General features: G+C 41.1%; 3 protein-coding genes across 3 annotated transcripts; 2 read left to right on the top strand and 1 right to left on the bottom strand.

The window, feature by feature from the left end:
• The first annotated feature begins 360 nt into the window (after positions 1–360).
• On the top strand, positions 361–13,689 carry dhx57 (DEAH (Asp-Glu-Ala-Asp/His) box polypeptide 57). The gene is made up of 25 exons (XM_022218901.2): positions 361–445; positions 1,048–1,081; positions 1,187–1,363; positions 1,450–1,737; positions 1,816–2,025; positions 2,139–3,040; positions 3,131–3,315; positions 3,409–3,530; positions 4,713–4,908; positions 5,014–5,138; positions 5,281–5,414; positions 5,512–5,566; positions 5,690–5,904; positions 6,040–6,156; positions 6,258–6,354; positions 7,322–7,495; positions 7,661–7,861; positions 8,105–8,381; positions 8,511–8,606; positions 8,697–8,780; positions 9,723–9,860; positions 9,952–10,026; positions 11,128–11,262; positions 11,351–11,551; positions 12,733–13,689. The coding sequence occupies exons 3-25, from the start codon at positions 1,191–1,193 to the stop codon at positions 12,874–12,876; spliced, it is 4,344 nt and encodes a 1,447-aa protein (XP_022074593.2). The 5' UTR covers positions 361–445; positions 1,048–1,081; positions 1,187–1,190; the 3' UTR covers positions 12,877–13,689.
• A 52-nt stretch (positions 13,690–13,741) lies between these two features.
• Positions 13,742–14,575, top strand: LOC110968874 (small lysine-rich protein 1). Its single transcript, XM_022218881.2, has 3 exons — positions 13,742–13,900; positions 14,021–14,081; positions 14,170–14,575. The coding sequence occupies exons 2-3, from the start codon at positions 14,079–14,081 to the stop codon at positions 14,416–14,418; spliced, it is 252 nt and encodes an 83-aa protein (XP_022074573.2). The 5' UTR covers positions 13,742–13,900; positions 14,021–14,078; the 3' UTR covers positions 14,419–14,575.
• stmp1 (short transmembrane mitochondrial protein 1) lies at positions 14,576–16,113 on the bottom strand. Its single transcript, XM_022218890.2, has 3 exons — positions 15,954–16,113; positions 15,669–15,722; positions 14,576–15,150 (listed from the first exon to the last, which is right to left on the bottom strand). Exons 1-3 carry the CDS (start codon positions 15,966–15,968, stop codon positions 15,079–15,081), a joined length of 141 nt encoding a protein of 46 aa, XP_022074582.1. The 5' UTR covers positions 15,969–16,113; the 3' UTR covers positions 14,576–15,078.
• Between the last annotated feature and the right edge of the window lie 58 nt (positions 16,114–16,171).

The following is a 16,171-nucleotide window of genomic DNA, read 5'->3' as shown; positions in this document are numbered from 1 at the left end:
TTAAAACACGTATTTTAATTAGAAATAGGTGAATTATAATTCAGCCGAAATTGTGAAAAGTTAAACACGTGTTTAAAGAAGTTGTGGAAATGACACAGCCCACTCTGTGCTGTATTTTTTCACTTAATAATCACTAAAATAGCGAGTTTTCACAAGAAGTTCCGCGCCGTTCTGACAGCGAGACGCCCACTGCTGTTGCCATGGTTACTAACTTATAGCTTAAAAACTTTAATTACCTTTTTATAAGAACGTGTTTCGCGTCAATATATGAAATTAATTTTCATTAGAATAACTTAAATGAGTTTTTAAAAAAATATTATATATATATATATATATATAAGTATTCGGCATTGTCTGAGCGTTAACCCGGAACAGAAACTTTGAACTCCGAGTTTGGACCAATAGAAGAGATGCAGGCTGCCGGTGGAAACAACAGCTGGCTCAGGTTTGCGCAAACTTACTGATAAAGTTTAAAATCCTGTTTGTGTGTTTATAAATTCTAACACGTCTCTGCGTTTTATGGTACTTATAAGCAGTGAAACCTCTCGACTTTATTTTTGACGAAGCTCCTCTCAGTTAGCCTGTTACATCAGTAGTAAGCGTGCTAGCTGTTAGCCTCTTAGCTAGCCGAAGCTTGATAGTTGTAACTCACTTCTCGGCGCTTTATTGCTAATATTTCTAAAATGACTCATATCCTGCTCTTTTGAGCTTTGACGGGGAATCCACTCTGCCAGCGACCAAACAGTGAAGTTAAACGGTCATCGTCTCGGTTGGGGGGGTTTGTGTGTCTGCGTGTTCACTTTGATTGCATAATTGTAGCCAGGAGCGTTGCGTGTGTCAGCCACCATCTCATTGCTTGCACTTGAATTGAAGTGCCACAATGAATCACCCCACAGCTATATGCGACTCTGTGCTCTGCTGTGGATGTACAGTAGCTGCCTGCTCTGCCCGCAACCAGCAGCTCTCCCTGCTCTATCTAGGATTGTTGGATGCTCCTAGGGCTAGGAGGATTTATTCAAATTGTGCATTTCTTGTCTCTCCTCGCAGATTGTTTGCTGCTATGACAGGACGCTGATTTAAGGTGAGTGTGTTTTTGTGGGATAGCAGTGGATTTTTAACAGTATTTTTGCAGCTAGAATGATTTATAGGAAGCATGTGATGACACTCAGCATGCGTGTTTTGACAGAGAAATGAATGCAAGGAGGAAAGGTGGGAAGCCAAACAGAGGAGGGGGGAGATTTAACAAACCAAGAGGAGGTGGAGGTGGCGGCGGCGGAGGAGGAGGGAGTCGCAAAGGAGGAGCAGGTCTCTGGGATGATGGGGATGATTTCAGCCTCGATTTTGGTCCCTCTCGTTCCAGCAGGTAAAGGAATTATCACAGTGTGCTCAATATATGCTCTTTTTTAAGCCTCCAACTCATCCTGTCTGTTTACCTGGCTTTACTTTCAGACCTGGGAAAGGACGAGGTGGTGGTGGTCGTTCTGGTCCCAGAAATGGAGGTCGAGGAAGGGGTGGGAGGGATCGAGACAGAGACAGCAGAGGGGAAGGGAGAGGTGGCGGTAAGGCTCTACCAAGATCCCTGGCGAGTACAAGGATGCTTCCAAAGTCGGGTGGCAGCATCAGACAGGAAGCGAGCAACATGCCCATGCAGAGGATCTTCATGACTAATGAGAACCAAGAGCAACTCAAGGAGCTCCTGCGGGACCTGCAGACCCTAGACTTCGATGAGCCCTATGAGTAAGTACATGCTTCTAAACATGCAAGAGACTGATTGGACGGTTAGGAAGTGAACTCATACCACCCTCTCTGCCTCAGTGAATGTGGGTCAGATTATTCGGGGGGTGAAGACGAAGAGGATGAGGAGGAATTTGATGAGTTGGATCAGCGTGAGGAAGGCCAGTTTTGGGCCACTAGTGATGATCCGGTGGAGCAAGCAGAGAGCCTGATGTATGACCCGGAGTCTGATGATGAGCGGCCCTCACCTGAACCTGTTATCTCCTTGTTTGCTATTGGAAAACTCTGCAGGTAGTGTTCAGATTTTGAATGTTGTAAATATGTACAACCATCCTGCATTTTTTTTAATGATTCTGACATGTCTGAACATCAAAGTTTGGTCTCTATTTATTTCTTCTGCGTAGGTATGGTTTTGACAGGGAGCGCAGCAAACAGGCGCTGGAGAGTGGAGGAGGGGATTTCGGGGCGACTTTGGAGCAGCTCCTCCACCAAATTTTCAGCGAGCGCTATGGCCAGAAGGCAGTTTCCCCTGACAACCTTGCAGCAGTGCCTATGGATGAGTGCTTAAACCAGAGGCAGGAGGAAGCTCTGGCGCTGGCTGCCATTTATGGAGAGCGCTTCAGCGAGCGTATAGCCAATGCAGTCTGGACAGTAACGCTGGATCTTTCATTCCTCTCAAACAAGTCTGCCAAGAATAGCAAAGACTCAGCTGGTCGGACCAGTGGACAATCTGCAAACAATAGCGCCATCTGCAAATTCTACTTGAAGGGTCAAGGCTGCCGGTTCGGAGACAAATGCAAGTTCAGACATGAACTGGCCACCAAAGGGAAGTCTGGGGCTGGTTCCTCAGACCTGAAGGGCCCCAGCCAGCCCGGCTTCAGCAGCTACTCTCCTCCTGAGTATGAACTGGAAATCCGTTTCCCCAAAGGAAACCGTTACCCGTTTCAGGCACCGATAGTTGCCTTCAGTACCAATGACGAGTCTGTAGGGGCTGCAGGGAGGCTGAGCGTCACAGAGAGATTATTTGGAGAAGCTCTGGCTGCAGCGAAGAGCAGCGAACCTGTTGTTTTCACTCTGATAACCTTATGTGAGGATGAGGATGCCATGAAGGAACTGTTGGCTGTCAGTCATCACAAATACAGCACGCCGCCACCTGTTGTGGTTGTTTCCCCGCCTTCTCTTGCCATAGCAAAGAGTAAGAGTGTGAGGAGCAATACCTCTGAGGAAAGCAGGAGTAGCACCAGCAGTGTTAATCACACAAACAGCAGGAGGAATGTGCCACCCAACAACCAGAAACCCACAGACCGTGAGTCAACCAGATAATTCTATTTAGGTTCTTTAGTGTTTTCAGCATTTAGAGCTTTATGTTAAAATCTGATCACTTCTGTCTTTAAAGTGAAAGAGACAGAAGAAGCAGAAGAGCTGAATGAAAGGGATGAGGATGAGGAAGACCAGGCTGTTCCAGTTGAGAATGAAAGTTACGTCAATCTGAGGAAGAAGATGGTGAACAGGCACAATCAGAAGATTAGCAACCTGCTGCAAGAAAACGGCAAGCTGTGCAGGGAGTTCCAGAAGAAGCAGGTAGAACTGACGAAATAAAAAAAATCTTTGTTTTTCTGCATCCTCTCCTACAAAATTCGTTTTATTACATTTCCATTCTTCTGTCATTCTCAGTCATCCAGGCGCTTCAGATCCATGCTGGAAGAGAGGAAGAACCTCCCGGCTTGGCAAGAAAAGGAGAACATCCTGGATTTGTTGGACCACTGTCAGGTGCTGGTGGTCAGTGGGATGACTGGGTAGGTGACATGGAGCACAAAGACACAAAGTATTGGCATAGACTTGCAGATTCTTTATCTATAATTTTACTTTAATAATGCCCCCAGACTCATTTGTATGCTGTATTGCTGTATTTAAAACAACAGTTTTTTTTTTCTCATCAATAAATAGCCAAATATGCTAACGGATTCTTGTTAAGAATCATAGAGAGTTGTGATTATCCGGCAAATATTCTTTAAAAAAATGATAATTTATTGAGGAACAAATGCAAATCAGCCTATTTACTGAGCTAGTAGAGAAAAATCCCGCTGCTCGTTGATCTTGAATCCACTCGAGTTCCAGCACTCTCTCTACTAAGTGAATGTCTGAGTTTCACTTTTGTTTTGCCTTGGTTTCTATCACTTTCCCTCTTTGCTGCAACCACAGGGCTCTTTTCCTTACACAATTCCACAGTTACTGAGTGTTCTTTAAAAAAATGCTGAAATTATTCCGTCTATCGGAGACAGAAGCTGTAAAAATGGAAAGAATTATCAGATTTGTCACCAAGAGCTGCTGTTGCGTTGAAAAACTTAATGAAACTGAAGCTTAAAATTGTATATTTCATCAAAATTCCTTTATTTTACACATCTTATGTAAAAATTAAACAGATTCAATAAAAAAAGCTAAAAACCTCTGTGCTCCTCAGCACAACTATGAAGCCGTTTGTGAGTCAGCTGTGACCAGCAGTCATGTGGCAAAAATTTTGGCTGAACAGGATTGAGCTGCAGGCAGATAGGAGATGAATTTATACACATCAAACTGTCACTAGTGAAAATCTTTATAGCTATTATGTAGAGTCTGTTACCATATTCTTGCAATATTGATAACATCTGGGGGACTTGGAAAGTGATAGAAATATTGATTCAAGGTCTTTTAAATTTGTATTGGAATGTACAGAAGACATTTTTTAGTTTTTACTCCCTCTAGTCATAGTTGTCGTGTTTCCATAGAGGTGTAGGATCTGATATTGCAGTAAAAATGATCCCAAAGTGAGTAGCAGTGTGACAGGAGCAAGAAAAGAAGAGGCTTTTAGTGAACCAATCTAAATGCCTCTCTATAGTTATCATATTGCGTAATCATCATTTACCTCCTAATGAAGGATGAAAGCAAAAGAATTCTCTATTTCCACTTTATAATGCATTTTCTATTATTTTTTTCTATAGGTGTGGTAAGACGACTCAGATCCCTCAGTTTATCCTGGACGCCTCTTTAACTGGTCCTGCAGCTCAGGTGGCCAACATCATCTGCACACAACCGCGACGCATTTCTGCCATTTCTGTGGCTCAGAGGGTGGCACAAGAACGTGCAGAGAGTCTGGGCAAATCAGTGGGTTACCAGATCCGCCTGGAGACTGTCAGGGTACGGATGCATTCTAGCCACAGGTGTTTAGCAACAATTCACTCAAGAGTTACAATTACTTGACCTTCTCTTCTCATTTATTGCTGTTTTTTTTTTTTTTTTCAGACGTCGGCCACCAGACTGCTGTACTGCACCACAGGCGTCCTGCTGAGGAGGCTGGAGGGTGAAGCAGACCTGAAAGACGTGACACATGTAATCGTGGATGAGGTGCACGAGCGAACAGAGGAGAGGTGAGACTGCTCTCACAAACTTTCACTTCATAGCTGTTGTGGTTTAGGCAGTGTCAACAGGAAAATAATGTGCACAACCTTGTCCTTCACTGCAGATTTTTGGTCACAGTCTCTCTTTTTTTTTTTTTAAATCATTTTACAGCGACTTCCTGCTCTTGGTGCTCAAAGACTTGATTGCACAAAGGCCAGATCTGAAGATCATTCTAATGAGTGCCACTCTTAACGCCAACCTCTTCTCTGACTATTTCCACAACTGCAGTACTGTCCACATACCAGGTTGTCATGTGTTCCGAACAGCACCTGCAAATTCTATTCTGATTACACCTCATTTTATCTGTTTTCCGTCCATATTAACAAAAATGTGGTTTTTCAGGACGTACGTTCCCTGTTGACCAGTTTTTCCTTGAAGATGCCATCACTAAATCTGGGTAAGCACATCCTCGTACATTTCAGTTTCAACTTGGAAATATATTTAAAATTTATTTGTCTTCTTACATGATTAGTAACATACTCGTCTTGTTCTGTTTCCATACACTTTCCTATTTTTCCAGCTATGTCATTGAGGATGGCAGCCCTTTTATGCGCTCAGGGAAACAGAATCCGTCTTCCACTGGTGGACGAGGCAGCAAAGGTGATCCCAGGAACGTGGTGGATGACTTGGGCGAGGACGTGTGGAACTTCATGTCTTTTTGTAAGAAGGACTTTGTCAAAGACTCGATCCCAGACCAGCAGCTCAGCCTCCAGGACCTCACAGTCAGATATAAAGGTGAGCTGAGATGGAGCATAAATTGAACTTGTCTGTTGTAGTCGGTCTTGAATTATGCCATTTTGAGTTTTAACCAAATGAACAGTTGCTGCCAGTGAATGCATAAATGTCAGGGTTGTGTTTTTGCGGATTCAGATGCTAAGAAGTCTGTGATCAAGACCATCGCTGCAATGGACCTGGATAAGATCAACATGGACCTGGTGGAAAGCCTGCTGGAGTGGATAGTAGATGGAAAACACAACTACCCACCAGGTAAGAATCGGCCATGTTGGTTCAATACATTCGTGTTTAATCTGCTTGGAGTGTTGTGATGTTTCAGTGTGCTCATTTTTCCGGTGGTTTCTGTGTTGCAGGCGCCGTGCTGGTATTTCTGCCAGGCCTCGCTGAGATCAAGATGCTCTACGAACAGCTCCAGTCCAACAGAATGTTCAACAACAGGGGTGCAACCAGGTCTGTTTTTATAACGGAGCAGCTTAAGTTCTATTTATTGTTACGTTGGTATGGAATTGGGGTCTGGGCTTATTTTTTACTGCAATGTAAAGTCCTGCATTTCTATGGAAACAACACAACCATGACTAGAAGCAGAGAGAACGTCCATTTTACAAAATGTAGTTCGAGCAAATGATTCATTTTTGGACAAAGATCAAATGAGCAATGCGGGGAAAAATGTCACCGATGAGTACTTCAAGGACCGTCAGAAAGTTCAAAGTCTGACTGATTCCTTGTGTTATAACAGTTTGTGGCTCTGATAAAACATTTAATTTTGTCAGTTTTTTAAAAAGACAATGTACCCTTCAAACACATTGGTGGGTTTGCAAGTTTCAAGGGTTAAAAAAAACAAAAAACAAAAATGTAAACATGATCCTCAATTTGACTACAAATGGCTCAGTTTCATTTAAAGGTTTGGCCAAAGGAGTGGAAAATGACACAAAATATGAATTTTCACATAAAAAACAAGAAAACTGCAGTAGTCTATGTGGCTAAAAGGACAGTTCACTCCAAAAAATACATTGTTTTATGTTCACATCTACACTGGGAAACTAAGCAGCAAATGTTTCAATACTTCTGGCTCAGCTAGATAACATTACAGCTACACTTGGGTATTTTGGTTAAAAAAAAAAAAAAGTCCTCCATGAAACTTCTTACATGATCTTTTTTATTAACAGTGTCATGATTTCCTGACAGAAACACAACTGCTGGGTTCTTAAAATGAGCGTCGTATTGTTCCATTATATTCAAAAAAAGGCAGACACCACTACAGTCGACATCCTAAACTCCCCATCTCACACTAAACCTGTCTAAATGGATAAATATCACTACGGTCCAGAGGAAAAATATGTACATTTTATTGTGGGGTTCCTTCTAAGTAGGAGAGTTTATCATGAGCTACTTACTAAGAGTTTCTGTCGCTCATCAGATGTGTGGTGTATCCACTTCACTCAACTTTGTCCAACGAGGAGCAGCAGGCAGTTTTCAGTCGGCCTCCAGAAGGAGTCACAAAGATCATCATCTCCACCAACATCGCTGAGACTTCGGTAACCATTGACGACGTGGTGTATGTCATTGACTCCGGCAGGATGAAGGAGAAAAGGTAACCTTATGTTATACTAGCCGTACTTTAAGCATGTCAATCTAAGAAAGACTGATTTATGTAGTTTTATTAACACTGACGCGTACAGTGAACTGAAACTGTTACATGATGTGTTCAGATGGACTGAAATCCACATTTGTATGCATGTCTTGCTGGTATTTTAAGGTATGATGCATCTAAAAGCATGGAGAGCCTGGAGGACTCGTGGGTTTCTCGGGCCAACGCACTGCAGAGGAAGGGTCGAGCGGGTCGCGTGGCCTCGGGGGTCTGCTTCCACCTCTTCACCAGCCACTGCTTCCAACACCAGCTGGCTGAACAACAGCTGCCTGAGATCCAGAGAGTGCCCCTCGAGCAGCTCTGCCTTCGGTACAACCATCTGCTCTCTCTTTGTACAGTGCCAAGCAGATTTGTTGCCTCTTAAATGCAAATAAAGGAGGATCATGCATGACAGGGCGCTGGGATTTATGCTTAGAAATGGGACTGGGAAAAATATCTGATATGCCTGGGTCAATGGAGGGTCTTCTCTCCAGACAGGTGTTAGTAGTAGCATCATGCCAAAAAATTCTAAGCAATTATTCACCATGTTTATATTCACCCTCTTTCTGGCAGAATCAAAATCCTGGACGTTTTCGCGGAGCAGACACTGGAGTCGGTCTTCTGTCGGCTCATCGAGCCTCCGGCGATGGGAAGCCTGGACGCGGCCAAGCAGCGCCTTCAGGACCTTGGAGCTCTGACTGCAGATGAGAAGCTGACCCCGCTGGGCTACCACCTGGCCTGCCTGCCTGTCGACGTGCGCATTGGAAAACTCATGCTGTTCGGCGCCATCTTCCGCTGCCTCGACCCAGCGCTCACCATCGCTGCCAGTCTGGCTTTCAAGTCGCCGTTTGTAAGACTCCACTCGGCACTGTTGAGAGGCCATATGTGTCTTTCAACACAACTCTGACTCTTGGACTATTTATGTGACAGCCACGATTTATTGTTGAGATTTAATTTTCTGCATTTGGTCTGTTTCCAGGTGTCACCATGGGATAAACGAGAGGAAGCCAATGAGAAAAAACTGGCCTTTGCTGTGGCCAATAGTGACCATCTAGCTTTGTTACAGGCATATAAGGTACTGACTGAGCTTCTTTTTATTTTTAACAACAATTCAAAGACGATGTTTATATGTTGTGTTTTTTATGTGATTGATTATCTCTTGCAGGGATGGTGCTGCGCTGCAAAGAACAGTAACCAGGCCGGCTTCCGTTACTGCAGGGAGAACTTCCTGTCTTGGCGTGGTTTGCAGGTCTGTCTAATGTCTTCTGCATTTGTGTCAATTTAATCCTGCTGAGATCTTGAGAAACAGCATTTTAGTTGACGAGAATTGATAAAAACATTTCAAGACCAGGCCTGATTTTCTTTTATCTATGTTTTGCCAAAATCCTTGTTACAGTAGTCTTTTTGCAGCGATACAGATCTCCCAGTATTTCTGCAAAGCTTGTAGTGCTCCCTGGAGGTCCTGTTATGTAAACATGTCAAGCACCATTGGTGATGAGTGCTGAGTTGCCTAAACTGTGCCAAAAGGATGGTCCTTCAAATTAAATTTTGTTTTGGAGAAGAGAAAGAAGTCACAGGGAGCCAAATCCAGCAAGCAGGGTGAATGGGACGTGACTGTTGTGTTGCTTTGGCCAAAAAACTCCATCTTAAGATGCTACAGTTGAACTCTGCCTTGACAATCTGACCAAAGAGGGATTATTTCTCAGTGTACAAATATGTAACTGTTGCAGAAAACGGTGCACGTGACCCAATGTGTCTTGTCTGGTTTTGGAAAATGTGGGTTTTTCCCCTGTCCAACTGTTGTTTCTTCTATTGGTGGTAGCTGTAGACCCACCTGTTATCGCTAGTCATGATCCTTTCCATGGAAGTTAATGTGAGGTTTTATTCTCTTCTCCAATTTGCACTAATGGAGAAATTGCAACTTCACTAATACCAGTAGTTACAAAAATGTGTCACTTGGGTCCACTGTCACATGACATTCTGACTTGTACTTAGTACTCAAGCAAACACCACAAATAGACTTTTTGATCAACACTTCTTTGTGCCTCAGTCAAGTCTAAATCTGCATACAGTGAAAGAGTTTTGTACATTAAAGCTGTTAATGTTCAAACCGTTGTCATGAATACAGTGCTCAAGCATGGCAGTTTAATTGTAAAATAATTCAGCGTACTTAATTATTTCCATTTTGCAGGAGATCGCCAGTCTGAAGAGACAGTTTGCTGAGCTGCTGTCAGACATCGGCTTCATCAAAGAGGGACTGAGGGCCAGAGTTATTGAGCGAATGTCCTCCAAAGGCACTGATGGTATTTTGGAGGCTACTGGTCCTGAGGTGATGCATGCAGACACATTAAATCAATTACCCATCCTTAGTCTTGATGAAAACCCCTTGGTTTCTAAAAATATGAATTTCTGCTTCCTAGGCAAACCTCAACTCAGAAAACATCAAGCTGATGTCTGCGATGCTGTGTGCTGCTCTCTATCCCAATGTGGTCCAGGTACATGTTTATTGTCAGGGTCCGACCGATATGGATTTTTTTTTTGAGGCTGATTCTGATATTTGGCCGAAAAAAATGCTGATTAATAAAAAAAAAATATATATATATATATATATATATAATGAATAAAATTATTTGATCCCTTAACGCTTACAACAACAAAGATATGAATATTTTACTGTTTTACAATATTTGTCCTTTAGTATTTGTTTAACCCTCGTGTCGTCCTGCAGGTCAAATTGACTTGTTTTAAAGTTTGAAAATGTGGAAAAAAAAACAATTTTCACAGTGAAGCTTCTGATGTCCACATTTTCAACATTTTTGGGAAATTTTTTAACATTTTTTGATGGGGAAAAAATGTTACAAAAAAATGTTTCTTTGAGAACATTTAGGAAAGAACTGATTTTTTTTTTTTCTGAATGTTCTTAAAGAAAATATTAAGTTTTACTGATATACATGTAATCACTTTAGATATTTTTAGGAGTTTTTGGAAGATTTTTTTTACTCATTTTTTGAAAACATTTCCTAGAATTTTCTTGTCAAATTCAGGATTTTTTAAAAAAAAACAAAAAAAACTTAAGGGAAACTTTTAAGGAATTGGCATTTTCTTCCTAAAGATTTTGCAAATTTTCAGGAATTTGTGGAATTTTTTTTTTTGCTGAATTTTTGGATTTTTTTTCCAGACAAGGCAACAATTTTTTTTTTTTTTTTGTAAATGAAGACAACAGGAGGGTTAACTTTACAACTGAGAGGAATTTTGAAGCACAAAAACATGCAACAAAGCATGAAACCTCTGGGAAATTATATAACCTTAAAAAAAAGAGTCGATCTATCAATAAGTTATGAAATGCATCTTGTCTTGCACTTCTTGTTGCTGCAAATTAGAGGTATGTTACATATATATATCCTGTATATAAGCAACATAATGAGTGAAGTTACTGGCAAAACGGAAGCCCGCTGATGCCCTTTAACGTTAAATCACATTTTCTCTACTCCATTTTTTTCTTTGTCATGAAGGTATGACTGATATGAAGCAAAATAAAAACCAGAACCAAACCTATTAAACAGTCCCATACTCGTTATTCTGTGTTTGTGTTTCAGGTCCGAGCTCCTCAGGGGAATTACAAGATGACCAGCAAAGGAGCGATGAAGATGCACCCCAAAGCCAACGAGCTGCGCTTCATGACCAAGAATGATGGCTGTGTCCACGTCCACCCCTCGTCTGTCAACTACACGGTGAGAATACTAAACAAAATATTAACTCTGAATTCAGCAGCTGGCACAAAGAACCAAACAAGCCCCGTGTCTCTTCTTTGTGCTTCAGGTTCGACACTACAACAGCCCGTACTTGGTCTACCACGAGAAGGTGAAAACGAGCCGAGTTTTCATCAGGGACTGCAGCATGGTGTCCGTTTACGCGCTGGTGCTGTTCGGAGGCGGTCAGATCAACAAGGACATCCACAAAGGAGAGTTCGTCATCTCCCTGGATGACGGATGGATCCGATTTGCTGCCTCATCGAATCAGGTCAAAGATACAACAGATAACAAACTCTGATTTCTAAGCACATAATCTCAAATGTTCAATGATGAATAAACATAGCTCAGAGCTCAGTGAGGCTGTAAAAAGTTTACAAGCTGTTTGTGAGGTTGTTAAATATGTTTTAAAGCTTCAGGCTTTTATGGAGACTTGTTTAAATAAAGCACACGTATAAAAATCATAGTAATAAGCATAATAAACATGAAATAGCGCTGTACATTGTTTGTGTACTATTAAGTAGTCTGTTCACACTTTAAATCCCTGTTAGTTAAATATGATTGGTGTTTGATTTAGTCAATAGGTTGTAAAAACTAGACAAAAATAACAAACTAATGAGCAAAATTAGAACACTTTAACCGTAACTCAACAGTCATTAACTGTCTGTCATTAACTTCCAGTTTGCAGAATCAGATGGAAGGACCAGCATAGAAGCTAAACAGTGAAACTCTGTAGACTGAAACATATTTTAGGCACCTAGAAAATCAATATTGGCTTAATTGTATGTTTTTATTTCAAATATTTAAACTGCTTTACCTTGCTATTAGATGCTTCAGAGCCACCAGACTCTATAGAGAAAAAACACAATTTTACCACGCTGAACAATAGTTGCTGGTCGACCGCTGCATTATTTTGGTGTTTTTAATTTCTTAGTTTGAATCTAAACTATCGTGCTAAAACACTGAAGCCACACAGTAGCACAAACAAAGTAACTGACTGGCAGCAGTAGACGAGCAACTCCCATTTTCTGCAAGATTAGAGTTTTTTTTCAATGAAAATTTTTAAAAGCTGCATAAAGTGACATAAAAATTTCTGTTTCCTGTCAGATAGGGCTGTTTGATGGCAATGTAAGGTGGTGCAAATATACTGAATAAAATGTACATTAAAACTGAGGTTAGTTTTTCTTAAACTAGGGCCTCTTTTTAGTTGATTAAAGTACATTTTGTTGCTGGCTCTGTCTTTTCTGAATTGATGATGATCATCTGTAGCTAATACGCTATGGACAAGTACTTCAAACAAACCCTACTTTAAACATTACTTATTCTTACAAAAAATCACCACTTTTGAGATGAGCAATTTAAGAATATGCAACTTAAAATTACTTGCACAAATCTTGTGGAAGTACACAAATGAACTTAGCCCTCTGACTGTGTGTTTGTGTTGTGAACCAGGTGGCTGACCTGGTGAGCGAGCTGCGCTTTGAGCTGGACCAGCTCCTGGAAGATAAAATCAGGAACCCGAGCGTGGACCTGTGCAGCTGCCCTCGCGGCTCACGCATCATCCACATGATTGTCCACCTCATCTCCACTCAGTAGCGCCGCTGCTGAGTGTCCCTTTTCGTCACCCTCAAGGGCTTAAGTGCATGGAGCTCTGCAGTGTAGATGTCTTTGTGCTCCTACATCACTGCCACAGTTTCACATCTCACTCCAAAAAACAAATCTGGCTGAAAATTAGTATTACATCTACTGAAAATAAAAACGGGGCCAGTATTGCGCTTGAAGGACATTCATGAACCACTCTGCTGTCAGGTCACACTTTAGTATCAGTTTACACAGAGCTGTTGTTCTGTCGCTGCACAAAGCAAATTTTGCCTTCACTGAAAAAAAGAAGAAAAACGGCTCCATGCAGGTGATCGATAAACCTCTAGCATTGTAGTTACTGGATTGCTTTGTTTCAAAAGTCTTATTTTGATATTTGAAATGCAGCAAAAGAAAGGATCTTGTGTTTTGATGCCGTTCTGCTGCAGTATGTGCAGTGAACTGGCACACAGTCGATTGAGTTGATGTCACCTGTATTTGTATACAGTGCATTTTTAATTTGGGTTGTGCGTCTCGCTCACAACAGAGGATTTTTTGGGTCCATATTGGATGTCTTAACCCTAAGCGGACTATTTATTTGTGATGCATGATTGAGAGATCCAAGAGCTTCTGCATGGTGTTCAGTTGCTTTACATTTGCTGAATGTATCTAAATATTACAGTGATGTCAAAACCACATTTTCACAATGTGAATGCAAGGGCTTTTTAAATATGGGGCAGATTTTGTGGGAGTTGCCAAAGAATTTAAAAGCTTTTGTCTTAACACATGAAGATTTCCACTGCACGATAAATAAAAAAAAAAGTGAATAAAGCTGGCTGTTGACTTTGATTTAACTCACTTTTTGGTCGGCTGGCTGTCTTGCATGCAGCAACAGAATTTACAGGTTTGCAGGAGAAGCCAACCCCCTTTATTACGAGGGAGTCTGCTGTCTCTACGACAACCAGACACAAACAAATGAGGTATCAGTGTCTCAGCTGAAGCCACTTGGTTGCCACCTACAACAGTGCCAAGTCCAGAACTGGTAAGATGATAAATTATTTTTCATTTCTGAAAATTTAAAAGTGGTCTTGAAAAAGCATTTTATGTCCTCCAAGCTATTAAATCATCTTGTTCACGAGAAAACTGATGCATCGTTTGACAGAATTCTTCACAGATGGGTGAAGAATCTCATATCTGAAGCAACTGTGACACCTTTCACTATGGTATTATTTACTGACCATCAACACCATTCATTATAGTCACAGTGAAGTGACCAAACATAAATTAACTGCTTCTATCCCCCCCCAAAAGCCCACCAAATCCAGAAAATCGAGGTCCCGCAGTTCGAAGCCCGCCAAAAAGACTGGCAGTCCAAAAACACCCAAAAAGAGGTCCTCAAGTGCCAAACCCACCAAGACGGAGGTGGACATCCTCAGCCCGGCAGCTATGGAGAATGTCTACTACATTTCCCACAATGCAGCACAGTGTCTGGATTTCAGAGGCTTTGGGTGGCCAAATTCAAAGAAGAAAAAGAGAGCAAGACGAAAGAAGAAAAAGTAGATCATAGATTCTGCCAAAGTTGAGATTTTGTTTTTTCTTACAAAGGTTGAAGGGATCAGATTTGAATACCTTCCTGTGGCACCATCTGGACATAACAGCATGAAAACAAAACTCTGCAGGTAAAACTACTAAATTCACAACACTAGAGACTTTAAAATTCATGTCCCGCAACTTTATTGTCAGCTAAATGACTCAAAATTGTATTTGTAGTGAAGTGCTAAAAAGTTTGGCAGTTGTTGACAAGCTAGAAGCTTGTAGAGGAAAACTTTGGAATACAACATAACAGCAAGCTGTATTAATGTTTTCACTTCAGAGAACACTATACACATCTAGTGTGGAGAAAACAAATGGCATGTGCAAGTTAAAACACCACAGTGCATCTTAGAAAAGGCCAGTAACCAGTGCCATGAGTCTGGCCAGTTCGTTGTAATATTCTTTAAATCCCGTTTTTTGCACAATTTATCTTGTAAAAAAATAGGCTACAATAAGAATATGCCTATAAAACTAAGCGAAGAAACAAATGCTGTTCCAGGCACTGTTTATATTTTTGCACATATTTTACACAATCAATTCTTTTATCAAATATGCACACATATTATGATCCTGTAAAATAAATAGTTTCTCGCAGAGGAAGTCTGGTCTTGCTTGGTCCCGATTTGTTCACTCCGGGGGCTTCTTCTTGGCCTCCACGTCTTTCTTAAAAGCTTCAAACTTCTTGGCTATGTTGGGAATCTAGAAGGGAAAAATAACTTTACAGATAACACTGTCTAGGGATGTATACAGTTTTTTTGGAATGCCAAGCTAAAATCAATGCAGTCTAACACAACTCTAAATACTTGTTCCATAGCCTGACAACATAAAAAATATGAAAACAATAACAGCTTTATTTGTAATTTATTAACATACAGTATGCATGAGAAGAAGGAAACAGATGTTAACACTGATTGGGTTTAGGTTTAACTGAAGCAATACAAGCCACATGAGAACACAGTAAGTCACCCAGTTCTTGTTTATTGGTTTCAAAACGGTCTGTAAGCTAATAAAAAAATTCTAACAGATTTTCACCATATGAGAACCTTAAAAGTGGCATCATCTTAAGTAGGTAAGTCAAGAGATGAGTAGCATCCAGCGACACTTTTCCAGACAGTGTTGCTTCTACAGATGCGACAGCCAAATTACTTCACAAAAGTAATTTCGATTTCGTTGAAAAAACAAGTTTACAAGTAAAGATTAAATTCGGACAAACTTACCTCGTAGTTTTGAGCGAGGTACATCCCCACAACGTTCCCCAAGGTGAAGCCAGCCTGGAAGACAAACAGAAACGAACTCATTAAACTCTTATTCCCATGTTTCTATTGAGAGTTTTGGTTTTATGTTGTCTGAATTTACTATCTTATGAAAGTTTCGTTAGCTAACTACAACAGAAGGCTAACACTAGCTTTCTACTGACAGTTATCATTATGCTAATAGATTAGCTTCTCGGGCATCTATCAGTATTCGTCGATGTCATGTATGATAATGTCAATTTAACTCACCAGAAACTGTAGCATGATGGAATAAGGAATTTCGTAAAGGTCTGTGAACAGCAAACTAGCTTAAAAAGCAGCCAGTTAGTTCGAAGCTTGATGAAATTGACCGAGTTATTCGGCGTTAAAAAGCTAGCGCGGCCATCAACAAACGGTGTACGCAAGCGCGAGATAACGAACTCTCGCGTTACCTTCGGTGCTCATGGAGTGTAGTCTTTTCGACACTT

Source organism: Acanthochromis polyacanthus, chromosome 1 (genome assembly GCF_021347895.1).
Source record: "Acanthochromis polyacanthus isolate Apoly-LR-REF ecotype Palm Island chromosome 1, KAUST_Apoly_ChrSc, whole genome shotgun sequence".
NCBI classification, from domain to species: Eukaryota; Metazoa; Chordata; class Actinopteri; family Pomacentridae; genus Acanthochromis; species Acanthochromis polyacanthus.
Note: the sequence above shows the minus strand (reverse complement) of the source record. Positions and strands in the feature narration are given on the sequence as shown.

Bases quoted from the DNA above. Each gene is read 5' to 3' on its own strand.
- dhx57 (XM_022218901.2), top strand. From the start codon at position 1,191: ATGAATGCAAGGAGGAAAGGTGGGAAGCCAAACAGAGGAGGGGGGAGA. The intron at 3,041-3,130 runs GTGAGTCAACCA...CTGTCTTTAAAG, and splicing joins CAACCAGAAACCCACAGACC to TGAAAGAGACAGAAGAAGCA. The intron at 3,531-4,712 runs GTAGGTGACATG...TTTTTTCTATAG, and splicing joins GTGGTCAGTGGGATGACTGG to GTGTGGTAAGACGACTCAGA.
- stmp1 (XM_022218890.2), bottom strand. The intron at 15,151-15,668 runs GTAAGTTTGTCC...TTTCCCTTCTAG, and splicing joins ACCTCGCTCAAAACTACGAG to ATTCCCAACATAGCCAAGAA.